At 44.7% G+C, this 17417-nt stretch overlaps 2 protein-coding genes across 3 annotated transcripts in view; one reads left to right on the top strand and one right to left on the bottom strand.

The window, feature by feature from the left end:
• Window positions 1-17417, bottom strand: part of LOC117403985 (dedicator of cytokinesis protein 2-like) — a 428344-nt gene that overhangs the window by 204869 nt on the left and 206058 nt on the right. The window lies entirely within an intron of this gene.
• Window positions 1-17417, top strand: part of LOC131697403 (uncharacterized) — a 116724-nt gene that overhangs the window by 61479 nt on the left and 37828 nt on the right. The window contains exon 3 of the mRNA XM_058985727.1: window positions 6093-6167. Within this exon, the coding sequence (XP_058841710.1) occupies window positions 6093-6167 (75 nt within the window). The remainder of the gene's footprint in view (window positions 1-6092; window positions 6168-17417) is intronic.

Raw genomic sequence — 17417 nt, 5'->3', positions numbered from 1 at the left:
GACCTGTCAGATACACTCCCTTTCAAAGGGAAATGACCACCATGCGTAGAGACCCAAATAAGAAAGGCACTCTGTTCAGGGCCCAGCAGCAGCTTATGTAAGCCGAGGGCAGTGGAGTTCATCCCTGCTGGGCTAATAAGAAATGATTGTGTTTGTTTTTTTCAGAGCAATAACCCTAAACACATTCACTGCTGTTGTTGTAATAGAGAAGAGCCTAACAGTTATTGCTGTGGACCAGGAGCCTGTCTTCTATGACCTCAAGTCAAGTTGCATGTCTTACTCAGTCTGCAGTGGCAATCAAAGGGTTAATGTGTGCAGGGTTCGAAGCTCATGCTAATCCTACACACAGTGCTGGCTTCAAAGCTACCCCCAATTAAGTAGATTATTTAAATGATCTCAGCCAGGAGTTTGAGCAATCAGACCCCTGTTAAACAAATGTTTCTCTCCCTCACAGCTGTGTGAACAAGTCCCAATAGTAAACCTACAGCTCTCCCTCACAGCTGTGTGAACAAGTCCTAATAGTAAACCTACAGAACTCAAGTGAGGCTCATGCTGAGATGATACAGGAAGTGTGCTCAGTTTGGAGCTGATTTAGCTGGCAGTCTGATACTGACATTCCTGGAGCCTGCTGTAGTCATGTCACTACGAAACCCCGGGTGGGTAAACAGTGGCTTTGTTGTTTGGTTGTTCTTTTTTATAAGGAACCTTCATTGTTACAACATTGTTTTTTTGTTGGATTTTTTTGGCTCAATTGCAAACTTTTGTCCAAAAGCACAAAATGTTGTTAAAAAAATTAAAAATTAAAAAAAAAGTTAAAAAATGTCAACTTAAATTCTGGAACTGTCTGCAGACTGAAATTTAGACCATTAAACAAGCAGAGAAAAAAAATCACTAAAGCACAGAGAGGTCTGGTAAAGCATAGAGAAGCATTGTAAAGCACAGAGAGGCATGGTAAAGCATAGGGAAGCATTGTAAAGCACAGAGAGGTCTGGTAAAGCATAGAGAAGCATTGTAAAGCACAGAGAGGTCTGGTAAAGCATAGGGGAGCATTGTAAAGCACAGAGAGGTGTGGTAAAGCATTGAGAAGCATTGTAAAGCACAGAGAGGCGTGGTAAAGCATAGGGAAGCATTGTAAAGCACAGAGAGGTGTGGTAAAGCATAGGGAAGCATTGTAAAGCACAGAGAGGTATGGTAAAGCATAGGGAAGCATTGTAAAGCACAGAGAGGTCTGGTAAAGCATAGGGAAGCATTGTAAAGCACAGAGAGGTATGGTAAAGCATAGGGAAGCATTGTAAAGAACAGAGAGGTCTGGTAAAGCATAGGGAAGCATTGTAAAGCACAGATAGGTATGGTAAAGCATAGGGAAGCATTGTAAAGAACAGAGAGGTCTGGTAAAGCATAGGGAAGTATTGTAAAGCACAGAGAGGTCTGGTAAAGCATAGGGAAGCATTGTAAAGCACAGAGAGGTCTGGTAAAGCACAGGGAAGCATTGTAAAGTAGAGAGGTGTGGTAAAGCATAGGGAAGCAATGTAAAGCACAGAGAGGTGTGGTAAAGCATAGGGAAGCATCGTAAAGCACAGAGAGGCATGGTAAAGCATAGGGAAGCATTGTAAAGCACAGAGAGGTCTGGTAAAGCATAGGGAAGCATTGTAAAGCACAGAGAGGTTTGGTAAAGCATAGGGAAGTATTGTAAAGCACAGAGAGGTCTGGTAAAGCATAGGGAAGCATTGTAAAGCACAGAGAGGTCTGGTAAAGCATAGGGAAGCATTGTAAAGCACAGAGAGGTCTGGTAAATCACAGGGAAGCATTGTAAAGCAGAGAGGTGTGGTAAAGCATAGGGAAGCAATGTAAAGCACAGAGAGGTGTGGTAAAGCATAGGGAAGCATCGTAAAGCACAGAGAGGTGTAGTAAAGCATAGGGAAGCATTGTAAAGCACAGAGAGGTCTGGTAAAGCATAGGGAAGCATTGTAAAGCACAGAGAGGTCTGGTAAAGCATAGGGAAGCATTGTAAAGCACAGAGAGGTGTGGTAAAGCATAGGGAAGCATTGTAAAGCACAGAGAGGTCTGGTAAAGCATAGGGAAGCATTGTAAAGCACAGAGAGGTTTGGTAAAGCATAGGGAAGCATTGTAAAGCACAGAGAGGTCTGGTAAAGCATAGGGAAGCATTGTAAAGCACAGAGAGGTCTGGTAAAGCATAGGGAAGCATCGTAAAGCACAGAGAGGTGTGGTAAAGCATAGGGAAGCATTGTAAAGCACAGAGAGGTCTGGTAAAGCATAGGGAAGCATTGTAAAGCAGAGAGGTGTGGTAAAGCATAGGGAAGCATTGTAAAGCACAGAGAGGTGTGGTAAAGCATAGGGAAGCATTGTAAAGCACAGAGAGGTCTGGTAAAGCATAGGGAAGCATTGTAAAGAACAGAGAGGCATGGTAAAGCATAGGGAAGCATTGTAAAGAACATAGAGGCATGGTAAAGCATAGGGAAGCATTGTAAAGCACAGAGAGGTCTGGTAAAGCATAGGGGAGCATTGTAAAGCACAGAGAGGTGTGGTAAAGCATTGAGAAGCATTGTAAAGCACAGAGAGGCGTGGTAAAGCATAGGGAAGCATTGTAAAGCACAGAGAGGTGTGGTAAAGCATAGGGAAGCATTGTAAAGCACAGAGAGGTATGGTAAAGCATAGGGAAGCATTGTAAAGCACAGAGAGGTCTGGTAAAGCATAGGGAAGCATTGTAAAGCACAGAGAGGTATGGTAAAGCATAGGGAAGCATTGTAAAGAACAGAGAGGTCTGGTAAAGCATAGGGAAGCATTGTAAAGCACAGATAGGTATGGTAAAGCATAGGGAAGCATTGTAAAGAACAGAGAGGTCTGGTAAAGCATAGGGAAGTATTGTAAAGCACAGAGAGGTCTGGTAAAGCATAGGGAAGCATTGTAAAGCACAGAGAGGTCTGGTAAAGCACAGGGAAGCATTGTAAAGTAGAGAGGTGTGGTAAAGCATAGGGAAGCAATGTAAAGCACAGAGAGGTGTGGTAAAGCATAGGGAAGCATCGTAAAGCACAGAGAGGCATGGTAAAGCATAGGGAAGCATTGTAAAGCACAGAGAGGTCTGGTAAAGCATAGGGAAGCATTGTAAAGCACAGAGAGGTTTGGTAAAGCATAGGGAAGTATTGTAAAGCACAGAGAGGTCTGGTAAAGCATAGGGAAGCATTGTAAAGCACAGAGAGGTCTGGTAAAGCATAGGGAAGCATTGTAAAGCACAGAGAGGTCTGGTAAATCACAGGGAAGCATTGTAAAGCAGAGAGGTGTGGTAAAGCATAGGGAAGCAATGTAAAGCACAGAGAGGTGTGGTAAAGCATAGGGAAGCATCGTAAAGCACAGAGAGGTGTAGTAAAGCATAGGGAAGCATTGTAAAGCACAGAGAGGTCTGGTAAAGCATAGGGAAGCATTGTAAAGCACAGAGAGGTCTGGTAAAGCATAGGGAAGCATTGTAAAGCACAGAGAGGTGTGGTAAAGCATAGGGAAGCATTGTAAAGCACAGAGAGGTCTGGTAAAGCATAGGGAAGCATTGTAAAGCACAGAGAGGTTTGGTAAAGCATAGGGAAGCATTGTAAAGCACAGAGAGGTCTGGTAAAGCATAGGGAAGCATTGTAAAGCACAGAGAGGTCTGGTAAAGCATAGGGAAGCATCGTAAAGCACAGAGAGGTGTGGTAAAGCATAGGGAAGCATTGTAAAGCACAGAGAGGTCTGGTAAAGCATAGGGAAGCATTGTAAAGCAGAGAGGTGTGGTAAAGCATAGGGAAGCATTGTAAAGCACAGAGAGGTGTGGTAAAGCATAGGGAAGCATTGTAAAGCACAGAGAGGTGTGGTAAAGCATATGGAAGCATTGTAAAGCACAGAGAGGTGTGGCAAAGCATAGGGAAGCATTGTAAAGCACAAAGAGGTGTAGTAAAGCATAGGGAAGCATTGTAAAGCACAGAGAGGTGTGGTAAAGCATAGGGAAGCATCGTAAAGCACAGAGAGGTGAAACTGCAGAAATACCATTCAAAAACACCATGGTAAAGTTCTATAAGGGCAATGTTAAGCTATACTGTGTCTTTAGGGTGTTATATTTGAAACCACTCCCTCCATGTAAGCATATGGTAATGACCTGGCATCTCCGCCCATTGAATTGAATAGAAAGGCAAAGGCTGGATATGATCGCAAACAAGGCGGTTCAAAGACGAATCACTTGCCATTCAACTAAAGAGCAAGAGCTGTAGTCGAGAGGCAAATAAAGGTTAAACAAAATAAAATAACAAATCATATTGCTTTTACTGCTATCGGTGATTAATTGCACACAACTGATAAAACAGACCCCGTGCAGTGGTTTAATTGCTCCAGTTACTGCAGCACTTAGCCTGCCCGCCCCCCCCCCCCTCAACACACACACAGACGCTCATGAAATCTCAATTCACTGTTGAGCTGCTTCCAGATGAGTTGTTTTTTTTTGCGCGCAGTAACAGATTGCTTTTGGTTAGCTCCCTTATTTACCAGCTATTTTATACTTTAGTGCCGTACAGTCCAGTCACTGCCTGAACCCTCTGCATTCCTGATGAGCTGCCCTCTGACGGGCGTGAGCTACCTGCCAATCCCGTGTGCTGTCAACCCTTCACACTCTGCTTGAGGAAACACAGAGATCTATGTGGCTGTTCCGCTGAAATACAGCACTGTAAATTGTGCTCAGGGGTGCTAACTATACTGGCTTGAGCAGCTGAGATATGCATTATGTGCACATCCATGCGTAAGACATACAGTATGGAGTGTCTCTATGAAAAGCCCAGCTGTGTTTTGATAACTCTTAATCCTGTTTTAAGCACAGACCGTGGGACGGATTCACTGTGCCTTCACTGTCAGATTTACTAGTAAACCCTCATGTCTGTTAGAAGACCTGTTTTTGCAGCAGTCTGTTGAAAATGCTGGCTTTACTGACTGGGTATTGCCCTATCCTTGTTAACAAATAATACAAAGAAGGCCCAGGTGCCACGATCCAGGACCATCAAATAAATACCATTCATTACAAATAGAGAGCTGGGTAGGGTTGTCCTGCACTGCTCAAACAGCTATTACACAGATCTGTTATTAAGAGCTGCTTCAGGAGGGGCAAGTATGTTTTATTGCCATCAGTTTCTTTTTGCATGATGACAACTATGAATTTTTTTATTAAGTGGGTCTGTGGCTTTCTAAGAGATGAACTGATGCACACCATTGTATTTGATAATATATTGAAGAATGTATAATTATTGTATTTTAGTAAGCTGCTTAAATACAGTAATTCAAATATTCACAAGCGGGTGTGTTGTTGCACCAAGCTGAGGCTTCAGAGCAGCTTTCTTTCTCATTAGTGTGACCTGGTATTCAGGACTCAGCAGGAAGACTCTGTGTTTCAAGCTGCAGGACCGGGAGGCAATGCGGTATCATTTATTTGAACCACTGGAACGTGTTTTGCCAGCTTGTAGACCTTTTCCAGTTCCACAAGCCCTGATTGGCTATAGAATCATATATAAATCCCTCGAGTCCTTGCTGAAGCATCTGTGCTGCTGGAGGAATGGGACATAGCCATCCCAAGACAGTCTAAACTGAGTCCAGTACGTCACAGTAACTACTCAGCCACGTGTACCTCATGCGAACATTCAATTCAATTCAATTCCTTTATGTAACCAGGTAAGAAAGCGGTTGAGAACAAGTTAGCGTTCAGAATGGTGACCAAACTGCAGCAAAGACAACATATACTTAACTTCCATCATAAACAACCACGATGCAACAACACAATACAATACATGAGACACATTACAAGACTTCACCAGGAGTAAGATAAAACAATGCTATCCAGCCCGCTCAGTGCAGAATTAACAGGAAGTAGAAGATCCTGTTTATAACTAAAAGGTTAACAGAAACCAGATTGATCAATTTCAAATCCCTGAATTAAATGAAAGCAGATGAAACCCTTGGAACTGCCAATTTCAAGAACATGAACATGTTTCTCTCTCTCTCTCTCTCTCTCTCTCTCTCTCTCTCTCTCTCCCCTCACTTTCTCTCTCTCTCTCTCTCTCTCTCTCTAGGAGGCACTCGTACAGGACGGGTCAGGACATTGAAAACTGTGGCACCTGCAGGGACTGTGCCTGCATCATATATAGGTAAGACTATGTCTTAAAAGGATTTGGCCTAACTAATACTGTACCTCAAGTGCAGCACAAAAAACAGGACCATTTGGAAAGTAAGAGGACTGAGGGCAGAAGGTAGGAGAGGGTATGGAATGGGTTACATTGCCATGTTAAGAGGACTGAGGGGGCAGAGGGTAGGAGAGGGTATGGAATGGGTTACATTGCCATGTTAAGAGGACTGAGGGGGCAGAGGGTAGGAGAGGGTATGGAATGGGTTACATTGCCATGTTAAGAGGACTGAGGGCAGAGGGTAGGAGAGGGTATGGAATGGGTTACATTGCCATGTTAAGAGGACTGAGGGGGCAGAGGGTAGGAGAGGGTATGGAATGGGTTACATTGCCATGTTAAGAGGACTGAGGGGGCAGAGGGTAGGAGAGGGTATGGAATGGGTTACATTGCCATGTTAAGAGGACTGAGGGCAGAGGGTAGGAGAGGGTATGGAATGGGTTACATTGCCATGTTAAAAGGACTGAGGGGGCAGAGGGTAGGAGAGGGTATGGAATGGGTTACATTGCCATGTTAAGAGGACTGAGGGGGCAGAGGGTAGGAGAGGGTATGGAATGGGTTACATTGCCATGTTAAGAGGACTGAGGGGGCAGAGGGTAGGAGAGGGTATGGAATGGGTTACATTGCCATGTTGTTGTTGCTGAATCACTGGATTCCTTTCAGAAGTTTTGAGATAAATCATCTATTAGGAACTGGACATGCATTGATGGGCCTAATGGCCTCCTCTCATTCCTAAATGTTCTTATGTTCTGTTATTCTTACATTACTAAACTCACATGGATATAATATATTAATACATACTTAGCTTTAATCCTAATTTAAAGAATCCTGAACTGATTTATCCAAGAGGCCTTCAAGGGATTTATTTTAATTTTTATTTACATTTGTCTTTGCTAATGAGTATAACTAACACAACAAAACTGCGTAAACTAACCTCACCTTATCAAAGCATTTCCCTTTCCAAGAGGCTCACTAATCAGTTCTCCTGCCCTGTCCTGTAATGGTTCAGAATTTGTGAAGTGGAAATGCACATTGTTCAGACGGGAGCAGGCCTTTGTCTTCTATACTGGCTGGCACTGGCACTGCAATCAAAGTGTGACTGGTCTCTGGGGGCAGGACTACAGTTCTTGTGTTCAAATGCAAAATATTTCTATCCTATTTTTAGACTTTTTTTGTGCTTTGTTTTGTGATCTGGTTAAAATATTCAGGAAGCTTCTTCAATTACTGTAATTAAAAGGCTCCTACGTCATTTTTTTGTTTGTTTTTTTGTTAAGAAATCACACTTCAGAACATATGAAATATTTGGGGAGGATCCTTTCAGCTCATGTTTGTGCCTTGCTTCTACTGTAGGCCTCTCTGCTCTAAATGTTTAATAAACTTCTATGAAATCCTACATGCCTATCTTTTGCAGCACTGAAAAATGTACAAGAGTTGGGCTGTTTTATTCATTAATTGCTAGGGAAAAAATAACATAGAAACACACACACACACACACACACACACACATACATTAGGGCAGCAGTGTGGAGTAGTGGTTAGGGCTCTGGACTCTTGACCGGAGGGTTGTGGGTTCAATCCCCAGTGGGGGACACTGCTGTTGTACCCTTGAGCAAGGTACTTTACCTAGATTGCTCCAGTAAAAAAAAACAACTGTATAAATGGGTAATTGTATGTAAATAATGTGATATCTGTATAATGTATAATGTGATATGTTGTAACAATTGTAAGTCGCCCTGGATAAGGGCGTCTGCTAAAAAATAAATAATAATAATAATAATAATACACACACACACACACACACACACACACACACACATACACACACACACACACACACAGAAACACACACACACACACACAGAAACACACACACGCACACACACGCACACACACACACATGCACACACACACACACACACACACACACATACACACACATACACAGAAACACACACGCACACACACGCACACACACACACACACACACACATACACACACATACACAGAAACACACACACACACACACATACACACACGCACACATACACACACAGAAACACAAACACACACGCACACACACACGCACACACACACACACACACACATACACACACATACACAGAAACACACACACATACACACACACACACACACACACATACACACACACACACACACATACACACACACACACACACACGCACACACGCGCACACACACACATACACACACACACACACACACACACGGACACACATACACACACACACACACACGCGCGCGCGCACACACATACACACACACACACACACACACACACACACACACGCGCACACACACACACACAAGCACACACACACAGTGATGGTAATTTGCATTAGGAAAGGGTTACTGGAATTATTTTCTAACTCTATGGCCTTTAAGCAGTTGTCTCAGTATCTGCTCCCAGTCTGCTTTGGGGCTTCAAAGGAACTGCTAACGTTTCTGGTAACTTGTACCTCTTCAAACGCTCAATGCTTTGTTGCTGGGGGAAGCAAGCAGGTAATCTGCATGCTACTGTGGACCTGGGTAGCTGGATATCTCACAAGCCTCATTGCGATAAAGAATGGTTTTAGGCACAATGAGTTCTCTCTTTTTTCTTCCTGATTAAATGAATGTTTAAAAACCCAGCAAGTAAACCCTGCACAAAAAAAGAGCAATCCTTGCCTACAGTAGCTAGTGCCTTATCCTGAGATCCGCGGAGTTAAAAGACCTCCTAATATCTGCTAATGTTGTCTTGTGTTGACCTTGGGGTTCTACAGCGAGCAGTGATTGTTCATTACCATTATTATCATCGTTACTCATTCTGTTTAAACAAGTTGGAATTCCACTGATATGAAACATTTCATTCTCTCAGGGGCCCTGCTGGCACACATACATCAGCTATATTACCATCTAGAAACCATAACGATGATAAAGAACTACAAATGCTCACGATGATTCATTAGAGCACAGCTCAGGGATGTGATTTGCTTTCCTTGAAAAAAAAAAAAAATCTGGACACAAGTCCTCGCTGAATCAGGACAGATATAATTTATTGTAAAATCAGCTACAATGCTGGATGTATAAAAATAATAACGCGATTATATTTTGACATGTGTAACCTCATGCTGCTGCACAGAAGGGTAAACTACACTGTACAGTGGAATGGAAAATTAGGAAAAAAGTTAGAGGAAGGAGCTGCAAAACTTATTTTTATTTTTTTCACATTTCCTTTCTAATTGAAATATGACCTTTCAATGTGGATTTTGATATTTTATCAAACAGTTTACTAAACAACCAACTGAACCATCGGCTGCCTGACGCAGTTCAAACTATAAAACACAAACCTTCACAAACAAGTCGTTCACATCTACAGTACCTGAAACATGAGAATGGCACCACTCTTCTAATTCCATCACTCTCTATCCCTCTCTCCACCAGCCTGTGATTCTGCTAGGATTCCATCACTCTCTATCCCTCTCTCCACCAGCCTGTGATACTGCTAGGATTCCATCACTCTCTATCCCTCTCTCCACCAGCCTGTGATTCTGCTAGGATTCCATCACTCTCTATCCCTCTCTCCACCAGCCTGTGATACTGCTAGGATTCCATCACTCTCTATCCCTCTCTCCACCAGCCTGTGGTACTGCTAGGATTCCATCATTCTCTATCCCTCTCTCCACCAGCCTGTGATTCTGCTAGGATTCCATCACTCTCTATCCCTCTCTCCACCAGCCTGTGATACTGCTAGGATTCCATCATTCTCTATCCCTCTCTCCACCAGCCTGTGATACTGGTAGGATTCCATCACTCTCTATCCCTCTCTCCACCAGCCTGTGATACTGCTAGGATTCCATCACTCTCTATCCCTCTCTCCACCAGCCTGTGATACTGCTAGGATTCCATCACTCTCTATCCCTCTCTCCACCAGCCTGTGATACTGCTAGGATTCCATCACTCTCTATCCCTCTCTCCACCAGCCTGTGATACTGCTAGGATTCCATCACTCTCTATCCCTCTCTCCACCAGCCTGTGATACTGCTAGGATTCCATCACTCTCTATCCCTCTCTCCACCAGCCTGTGATACTGCTAGGATTCCATCACTCCCTATCCCTCTCTCCACCAGCCTGTGATACTGCTAGGATTCCATCACTCTCTATCCCTCTCTCCACCAGCCTGTGATACTGCTAGGATTCCATCACTCTCTATCCCTCTCTCCACCAGCCTGTGATACTGCTAGGATTCCATCACTCTCTATCCCTCTCTCCACCAGCCTGTGATACTGCTAGGATTCCATCACTCTCTATCCCTCTCTCCACCAGCCTGTGATACTGCTAGGATTCCATCACTCTCTATCCCTCTCTCCACCAGCCTGTGATACTGCTAGGATTCCATCACTCTCTATCCCTCTCTCCACCAGCCTGTGATACTGCTAGGATTCCATCACTCTCTATCCCTCTCTCCACCAGCCTGTGATACTGCTAGGATTCTATCATTCTCTATCCCTCTCTCCACCAGCCTGTGATTCTGCTAGGATTCCATCACTCTCTATCCCTCTCTCCACCAGCCTGTGATACTGCTAGGATTCTATCACTCTCTATCCCTCTCTCCACCAGCCTGTGATACTGCTAGGATTCCATCACTCTCTATCCCTCTCTCCACCAGCCTGTGATTCTGCTAGGATTCCATCACTCTCTATCCCTCTCTCCACCAGCCTGTGATACTGCTAGGATTCCATCATTCTCTATTCCTCTCTCCACCAGCCTGTGATACTGCTAGGATTCCATCACTCTCTATCCCTCTCTCCACCAGCCTGTGATACTGCTAGGATTCCATCACTCTCTATCCCTCTCTCCACCAGCCTGTGATACTGCTAGGATTCCATCACTCTCTATCCCTCTCTCCACCAGCCTGTGATACTGCTAGGATTCCATCACTCCCTATCCCTCTCTCCACCAGCCTGTGATACTGCTAGGATTCCATCACTCTCTATCCCTCTCTCCACCAGCCTGTGATACTGCTAGGATTCCATCACTCTCTATCCCTCTCTCCACCAGCCTGTGATACTGCTAGGATTCCATCACTCTCTATCCCTCTCCACCAGCCTGTGATTCTGCTAGGATTCCATCACTCTCTATCCCTCTCTCCACCAGCCTGTGATACTGCTAGGATTCCATCACTCTCTATCCCTCTCTCCACCAGCCTGTGATACTGCTAGGATTCCATCACTCTCTATCCCTCTCTCCACCAGCCTGTGATACTGCTAGGATTCCATCAGTCTCTATCCCTCTCTCCACCAGCCTGTGATACTGCTAGGATTCCATCACTCTCTATCCCTCTCTCCACCAGCCTGTGATACTGCTAGGATTCCATCACTCTCTATCCCTCTCTCCACCAGCCTGTGATACTGCTAGGATTCCATCACTCTCTATCCCTCTCTCCACCAGCCTGTGATACTGCTAGGATTCCATCACTCTCTATCCCTCTCTCCTCCAGCCTGTGATTCTGCTAGGATTCCATCACTCTATCCCTCTCTCCACCAGGTCAGGCAGCATTCACGCCTACACCACAGTAAACTCTGATTTCTATTATCTAACACATGTCTTAAACGTGGAGCGATTTCCCATAACCGTCTTCCACAGCAGGCTCAGTGAGCTTTCTAACTAATAAAAGTCGAAAGTAAGATAAAATCAATACAAACACAATCAAGACTAATAAAATGAATTAAAACAGATAAAGTGGCAGATTGCAGGGAGCAGGGAGCAGGGAGAGGGAGCTTGGAGCTGGGAGCATGGAGCAGTGAGCTGGGGGCTGGGAGCTTGGAGTAGGGGACAGGGAGCTGGGAGCTGGGAGCTGGGAGCTGGGAGCAGGGAGCTGGGAGCTGGGAGCAGGGAGCTGGGAGCTGGGAGCAGGGAGCATGGAGCAGTGAGCTGGGGGCTGGGAGCTGGGAGCAGGGATCTGGGAGCTGGGAGCAGGGATCTGGGAGCTGGGAGCAGGGAGCTGTCTGCAAGTGTGGTCAGGGGAAGAAGAGCACTGTTTACTCTCGTTTTACCCGGCTTACAACCAGCCTGCAACCAAAGCCATTGCCTAAGCCATCGTAAATCACGGTGACATTTACATAGTCGCAACCTAAAATGAACACGCCACAGAAATTCTGAAGCACAACGTCACTGGGCTGTGCAAACTACAAGACAGCCGTGGATCATGCATGTCAACTACAGTGTTGCCAGAAGGTGGATTACGTGGATTCGTGCAGCTCACCCGTGATTTTTTGCTCCCCCGCAGAGAAATAAGACATTAATCCCTTCCACAATGAAGCATGAATCTTCTCACGGTTTTATTATTATCCCTACTGGAGCATTTTACTAAAACTGACTCTCTATATATATAGCAAAAAACCATCTGCAGTTTCATTAAAACATTTCCATTATGATAGTCTGATTGCACATTATCCATTACAATATTCAGAGTTAACACTCTTCTAAGGAATAAATATCACCCAGCAGGATGATAAGCATCAACACAGGTGAGAAGCTGAATTATTTATGTGTTCAATAGCACTGTATCATTTTTTAATGCAAATTCAATTCTGCTATTCAATGCCATTTCCTTCTCTGCTGCAAAAGGTTCATAGATTTTTTTTTTTTTAATGAACAGAATGTAAATACATGCCAATTAAAATGGTATGTGTTAAATGATTTATACATACCAAGTATTGGGTTTATAAAAATGTACAGAGTTTATTAAAATAGCAAAACTGTTTCTAAATGAAGTACCTGTAGGTCATGCGTTAACTCAATGTAATGCATACTGGCACCCAGGTCTGGTGTGTGTGGGGAGCGGTCCCCAGCACTGTGCAGACAATGGGGTTCATGTGAATAATCTAAACAGTGGTGGATCTTACATGTAATACTGACACCTTGTAATATCACGCTACAGTGGCATAATCACAATCATGTCTTCTGTCAAAGGCGATTTTCAAGATCACTAAACAGGTTCCCAGGCGTGGATCAGATTCCAGCCAAGTGCAATCCGCAGTGTCTACAGGAGACTAGGAGAGCATGATAAAAAAAGTCTGGTCAGGCCAATGCAAAACCAAGGCTTTACCATATAGACTGTGACAGGCAGACAGGCAGATGCAAGGGCACAAGCAGCACATAAGGGTCCCCATTTTTTAATGAGGACCCTCAACAAATACAATGCAAAGACATGCATGATGGTCTACAAGTTTTATTGTGGCGGTATGAAGATACGATGCACTGCAGATCTTTGAAATAGACACAAAACGTAACTTGCAGAAGTTGGGACTTTCTGACTGAGTTTATTTTGGAAGTCCTCAGAGGTCTGAGGTGCAACAATATCCCTGGGTGTGTGAATGAAGCAGACTCACCTCAGTGAGGAGACGGTGGTATGGAGGCGTGGGTGTGTGAATGAAGCAGACTCACCTCAGTGAGGAGACGGTGGTATGGAGGTGTGGGTGTGTGAATGAACCAGACTCACCTCAGTGAGGAGACGGTGGTGTGGAGGCGTGGGTGTGTGAATGAAGCAGACTCACCTCAGTGAGGAGACGGTGGTATGGAGGCGTGGGTGTGTGAATGAACCAGACTCACCTCAGTGAGGAGACGGTGGTGAGGAGGCGTGGGTGTGTGAATGAAGCAGACTCACCTCAGTGAGGAGACGGTGGTATGGAGGCGTGGGTGTGTGAATGAAGCAGACTCACCTCAGTGAGGAGACGGTGGTGAGGAGGCGTGTGTGTGTGAATGAAGCAGACTCACCTCAGTGAGGAGACGGTGGTATGGAGGTGTGGGTGTGTGAATGAAGCAGACTCACCTCAGTGAGGAGACGGTGGTATGGAGGTGTGGGTGTGTGAATGAAGCAGACTCACCTCAGTGAGGAGAGGGTGGTGTGGAGGCGTGGGTGTGTGAATGAAGCAGACTCACCTCAGTGAGGAGACGGTGGTATGGAGGCGTGGGCGTGTGAATGAACCAGACTCACCTCAGTGAGGAGACGGTGGTATGGAGGTGTGGGTGTGTGAATGAAGCAGACTCACCTCAGTGAGGAGAAGGTGGTGTGGAGGCGTGGGTGTGTGAATGGAGCAGACTCACCTCAGTGAGGAGACGGTGGTGAGGAGGCGTGGGTGTGTGAATGAAGCAGACTCACCTCAGTGAGGAGACGGTGGTGTGGAGGTGTGGGTGTGTGAATGAAGCAGACTCACCTCAGTGAGGAGACGGTGGTGTGGAGGCATGGGTGTGTGAATGAAGCAGACTCACCTCAGTGAGGAGACGGTGGTGTGGAGGCGTGGGCATGTGAATGAACCAGACTCACCTCAGTGAGGAGACGGTGGTGTGGAGGTGTGGGTGTGTGAATGAAGCAGACTCACCTCAGTAAGGAGACGGTGGTATGGAGGCGTGGGTGTGTGAATGAAGCAGACTCACCTCAGTGAGGAGACGGTGGTGTGGAGGCGTGGGTGTGTGAATGAAGCAGACTCACCTCAGTGAGGAGACGGTGGTATGGAGGTGTGGGTGTGTGAATGAAGCAGACTTACATGACTACTACAGCGTCCTTTTTGGCAGATGTTTCATTCCCCACTACACAGTGTACAGTATCACTGGCCTGGGATAACATCAGCAAGTCTTTACCAGTTCTGGTTAACATTTACATACCACTTTAAAGCTGCAGTGATTTGAACTTTCACTCGGTTTATATCTGCGACTCCAGCTATTAGTTTGCTTTTGATAAAGTGATATTGTGATGGAATCGCCTGAAGGTTATACCACACAAATAGTGTTGAAGATCTCATGTGATGTGTGTAATTCAGGGAGTCACAGTGTGGCTGGGATCATGTTTGTTTATTTAGTTATTCACGTATTTATTTAATAAGACGAATCCAATGAGACTCAAGTCTTGCCTACACCACTTAGCCAGGGACTTGCAGTTAACTGCAAAACTTTTCTAAGATAAACATGAATGCACACAGGAGCAAACAAACTGAAGATTTATACTGATGACGAATGGCTGGGCACCAAATAGCAATTCAATCACAAGGGGCTTGGAGGATGCAAACATTGGCAGCCTGCGTTTGAGCTCCATCCAAATGAATCCAACGCATCACTCCTACCCTACACTGCCACACTCGGTCTGACTGCATGATCCTTCACAGGTCAGCAGCCCTGGCAGCTGTATCTCAGGGATTGGGGCAGTAAGACCCCCCGCCTGCCTGAAGCCAAGTGCCTCACTGTAAGTCCCATCTGTAAAATGAAACACAATGGGAGGCAATGTTTTAGACAAAGCGTTTTTACTGCATCGTGTACGGCAAAGGTACGTTTGAATCACAGTTATTGGTGAATACGCACAGTTTGAATGCCTGCACATTCTAGTGTTCAGTGAAAACACTGTTCTAAGGAAGCATTTACTGGTTATCATATATAAGCAAAACAGTTAACGTTATGTGTTGTATTTGGTACATAATTGTAATGTATAGCCTAGAGCTTACTGATGAATAAGGTTTTATGGATGTCAAGGCAGATTTAGCCTGAATTGAAATCCATACCCTCTAATCAGTTTCTATTGAGTGGAGTTATTTTGATTGAAACGCAGTGGTGGAATGGCGTTTAATATCTGAAGATGCTCTCCTTAAGTAAAAGACATTATTCAGTATTGCAATATAATTAGTTATACTAATACTGCATAGCTGAAATGGTTTGTTGATTTATTATTTGAATCCGGGGCCCGTTGGCGATCTTTGATTTTGTCTGGGTAGCCGCTATGTTTAATCTCATACACTTGTAATAAAATCAGAGGAACGCTGTGTTGCCTGAGATGTCAGTGTGACTCTATCACGTGGCATCACTGTAAAGATAAGCAGCTACTGATTAGTAAGCCTGGCTTGTTTGAGGTGCAGAGGTGCTGCTTTCTTTCTTTAGGGATTCAAACAAATGTTTAACATCTTACTGTACTGCACATTGAAGCCATGCATTATTATTATTTGTTTATTTAGCAGACACCGTTATCCAAGGCGACTTACAGAGACTAGGGTGTGTGAACTATGCATCAGCTGCAGAGTCACTTACAATTACGTCTAACCCAAAAGACGGAGCACAAGGAGGTGAAGTGACTTATTCAGGGTCACACAATGAGTCAGTGGCTGAGGTGGGATTTGAACCGGGGACCTCATGATTACAAGCCCTTTTCTTTAACCACTGGTCCACACACTGGACTCCACATTGAAGCCATGCATCTTACTGTACTGCACATTGAAGCCATGCATCTTACTGTACTGCACATTGAAGCCATGCATCTTACTGTACTGCACATTGAAGCCATACATCTTACTGTACTGCACATTGAAGCCATACATCTTACTGTACTGCACATTGAAGCCATGCATCTTACTGTACTGTACATTGAAGCTATGCATCTTACTGTACTGCACATTGAAGCCATGCATCTTACTGTACTGCACATTGAAGCCATGCATCTTACTGTACTGCACATTGAAGCCATGCATCTTACTGTACTGCACATTGAAGCCATGCATCTTACTGTACTGCACATTGAATCCATACATCTTACGGTACTGCACATTGAAGCCATGCATCTTACTGTACTGCACATTGAAGCCATACATCTTACTGTACTGCACATTGAAGCCATGCATCTTACTGTACTGCACATTGAAGCCATGCATCTTACTGTACTGCACATTGAAGCTATGCATCTTACTGTACTGCACATTGAATCCATACATCTTACTGTACTGCACATTGAAGCAATGGTAGAGTCACTGACAACCACAGAAATCTGACCTTACACTGTAAAGTCTGACCTATAAATCCTGCTAGATTTCCTGACAACATCCGATAACTTTACTAATGAAACCCTCAAATACAGCGTTTCTATAAACAGACACTAGAAATCTAATAAGTAACTGGCTGTTCAATGCTCTGCCAGGAAGGCAGTACGTGTGTGACTGACTGACCGACTGGTGTCACTATTAAGCAAATTGGCTCCCTGAAGGAGAGTTAACCCAGGACTTGGGCTCAGCGTTCAAAGTGACCTGTGTAATTGTGAAAGAGACTGACATGATTGTGACATAACAAGTCCATTACACAGAGAATGCCAGTGTGCTGAACCAGACGACCAGTCCACTCCTGCCTCACCAACTGTACCAAACACCAAGCGCCCATGACCCGAT

Source organism: Acipenser ruthenus, chromosome 2 (genome assembly GCF_902713425.1).
Source record: "Acipenser ruthenus chromosome 2, fAciRut3.2 maternal haplotype, whole genome shotgun sequence".
Taxonomy (NCBI): Eukaryota; Metazoa; Chordata; class Actinopteri; order Acipenseriformes; family Acipenseridae; genus Acipenser; species Acipenser ruthenus.
The sequence above is the reverse complement of the archived record's forward strand: the minus strand, read 5'-3'. Positions and strand labels throughout refer to the sequence as shown.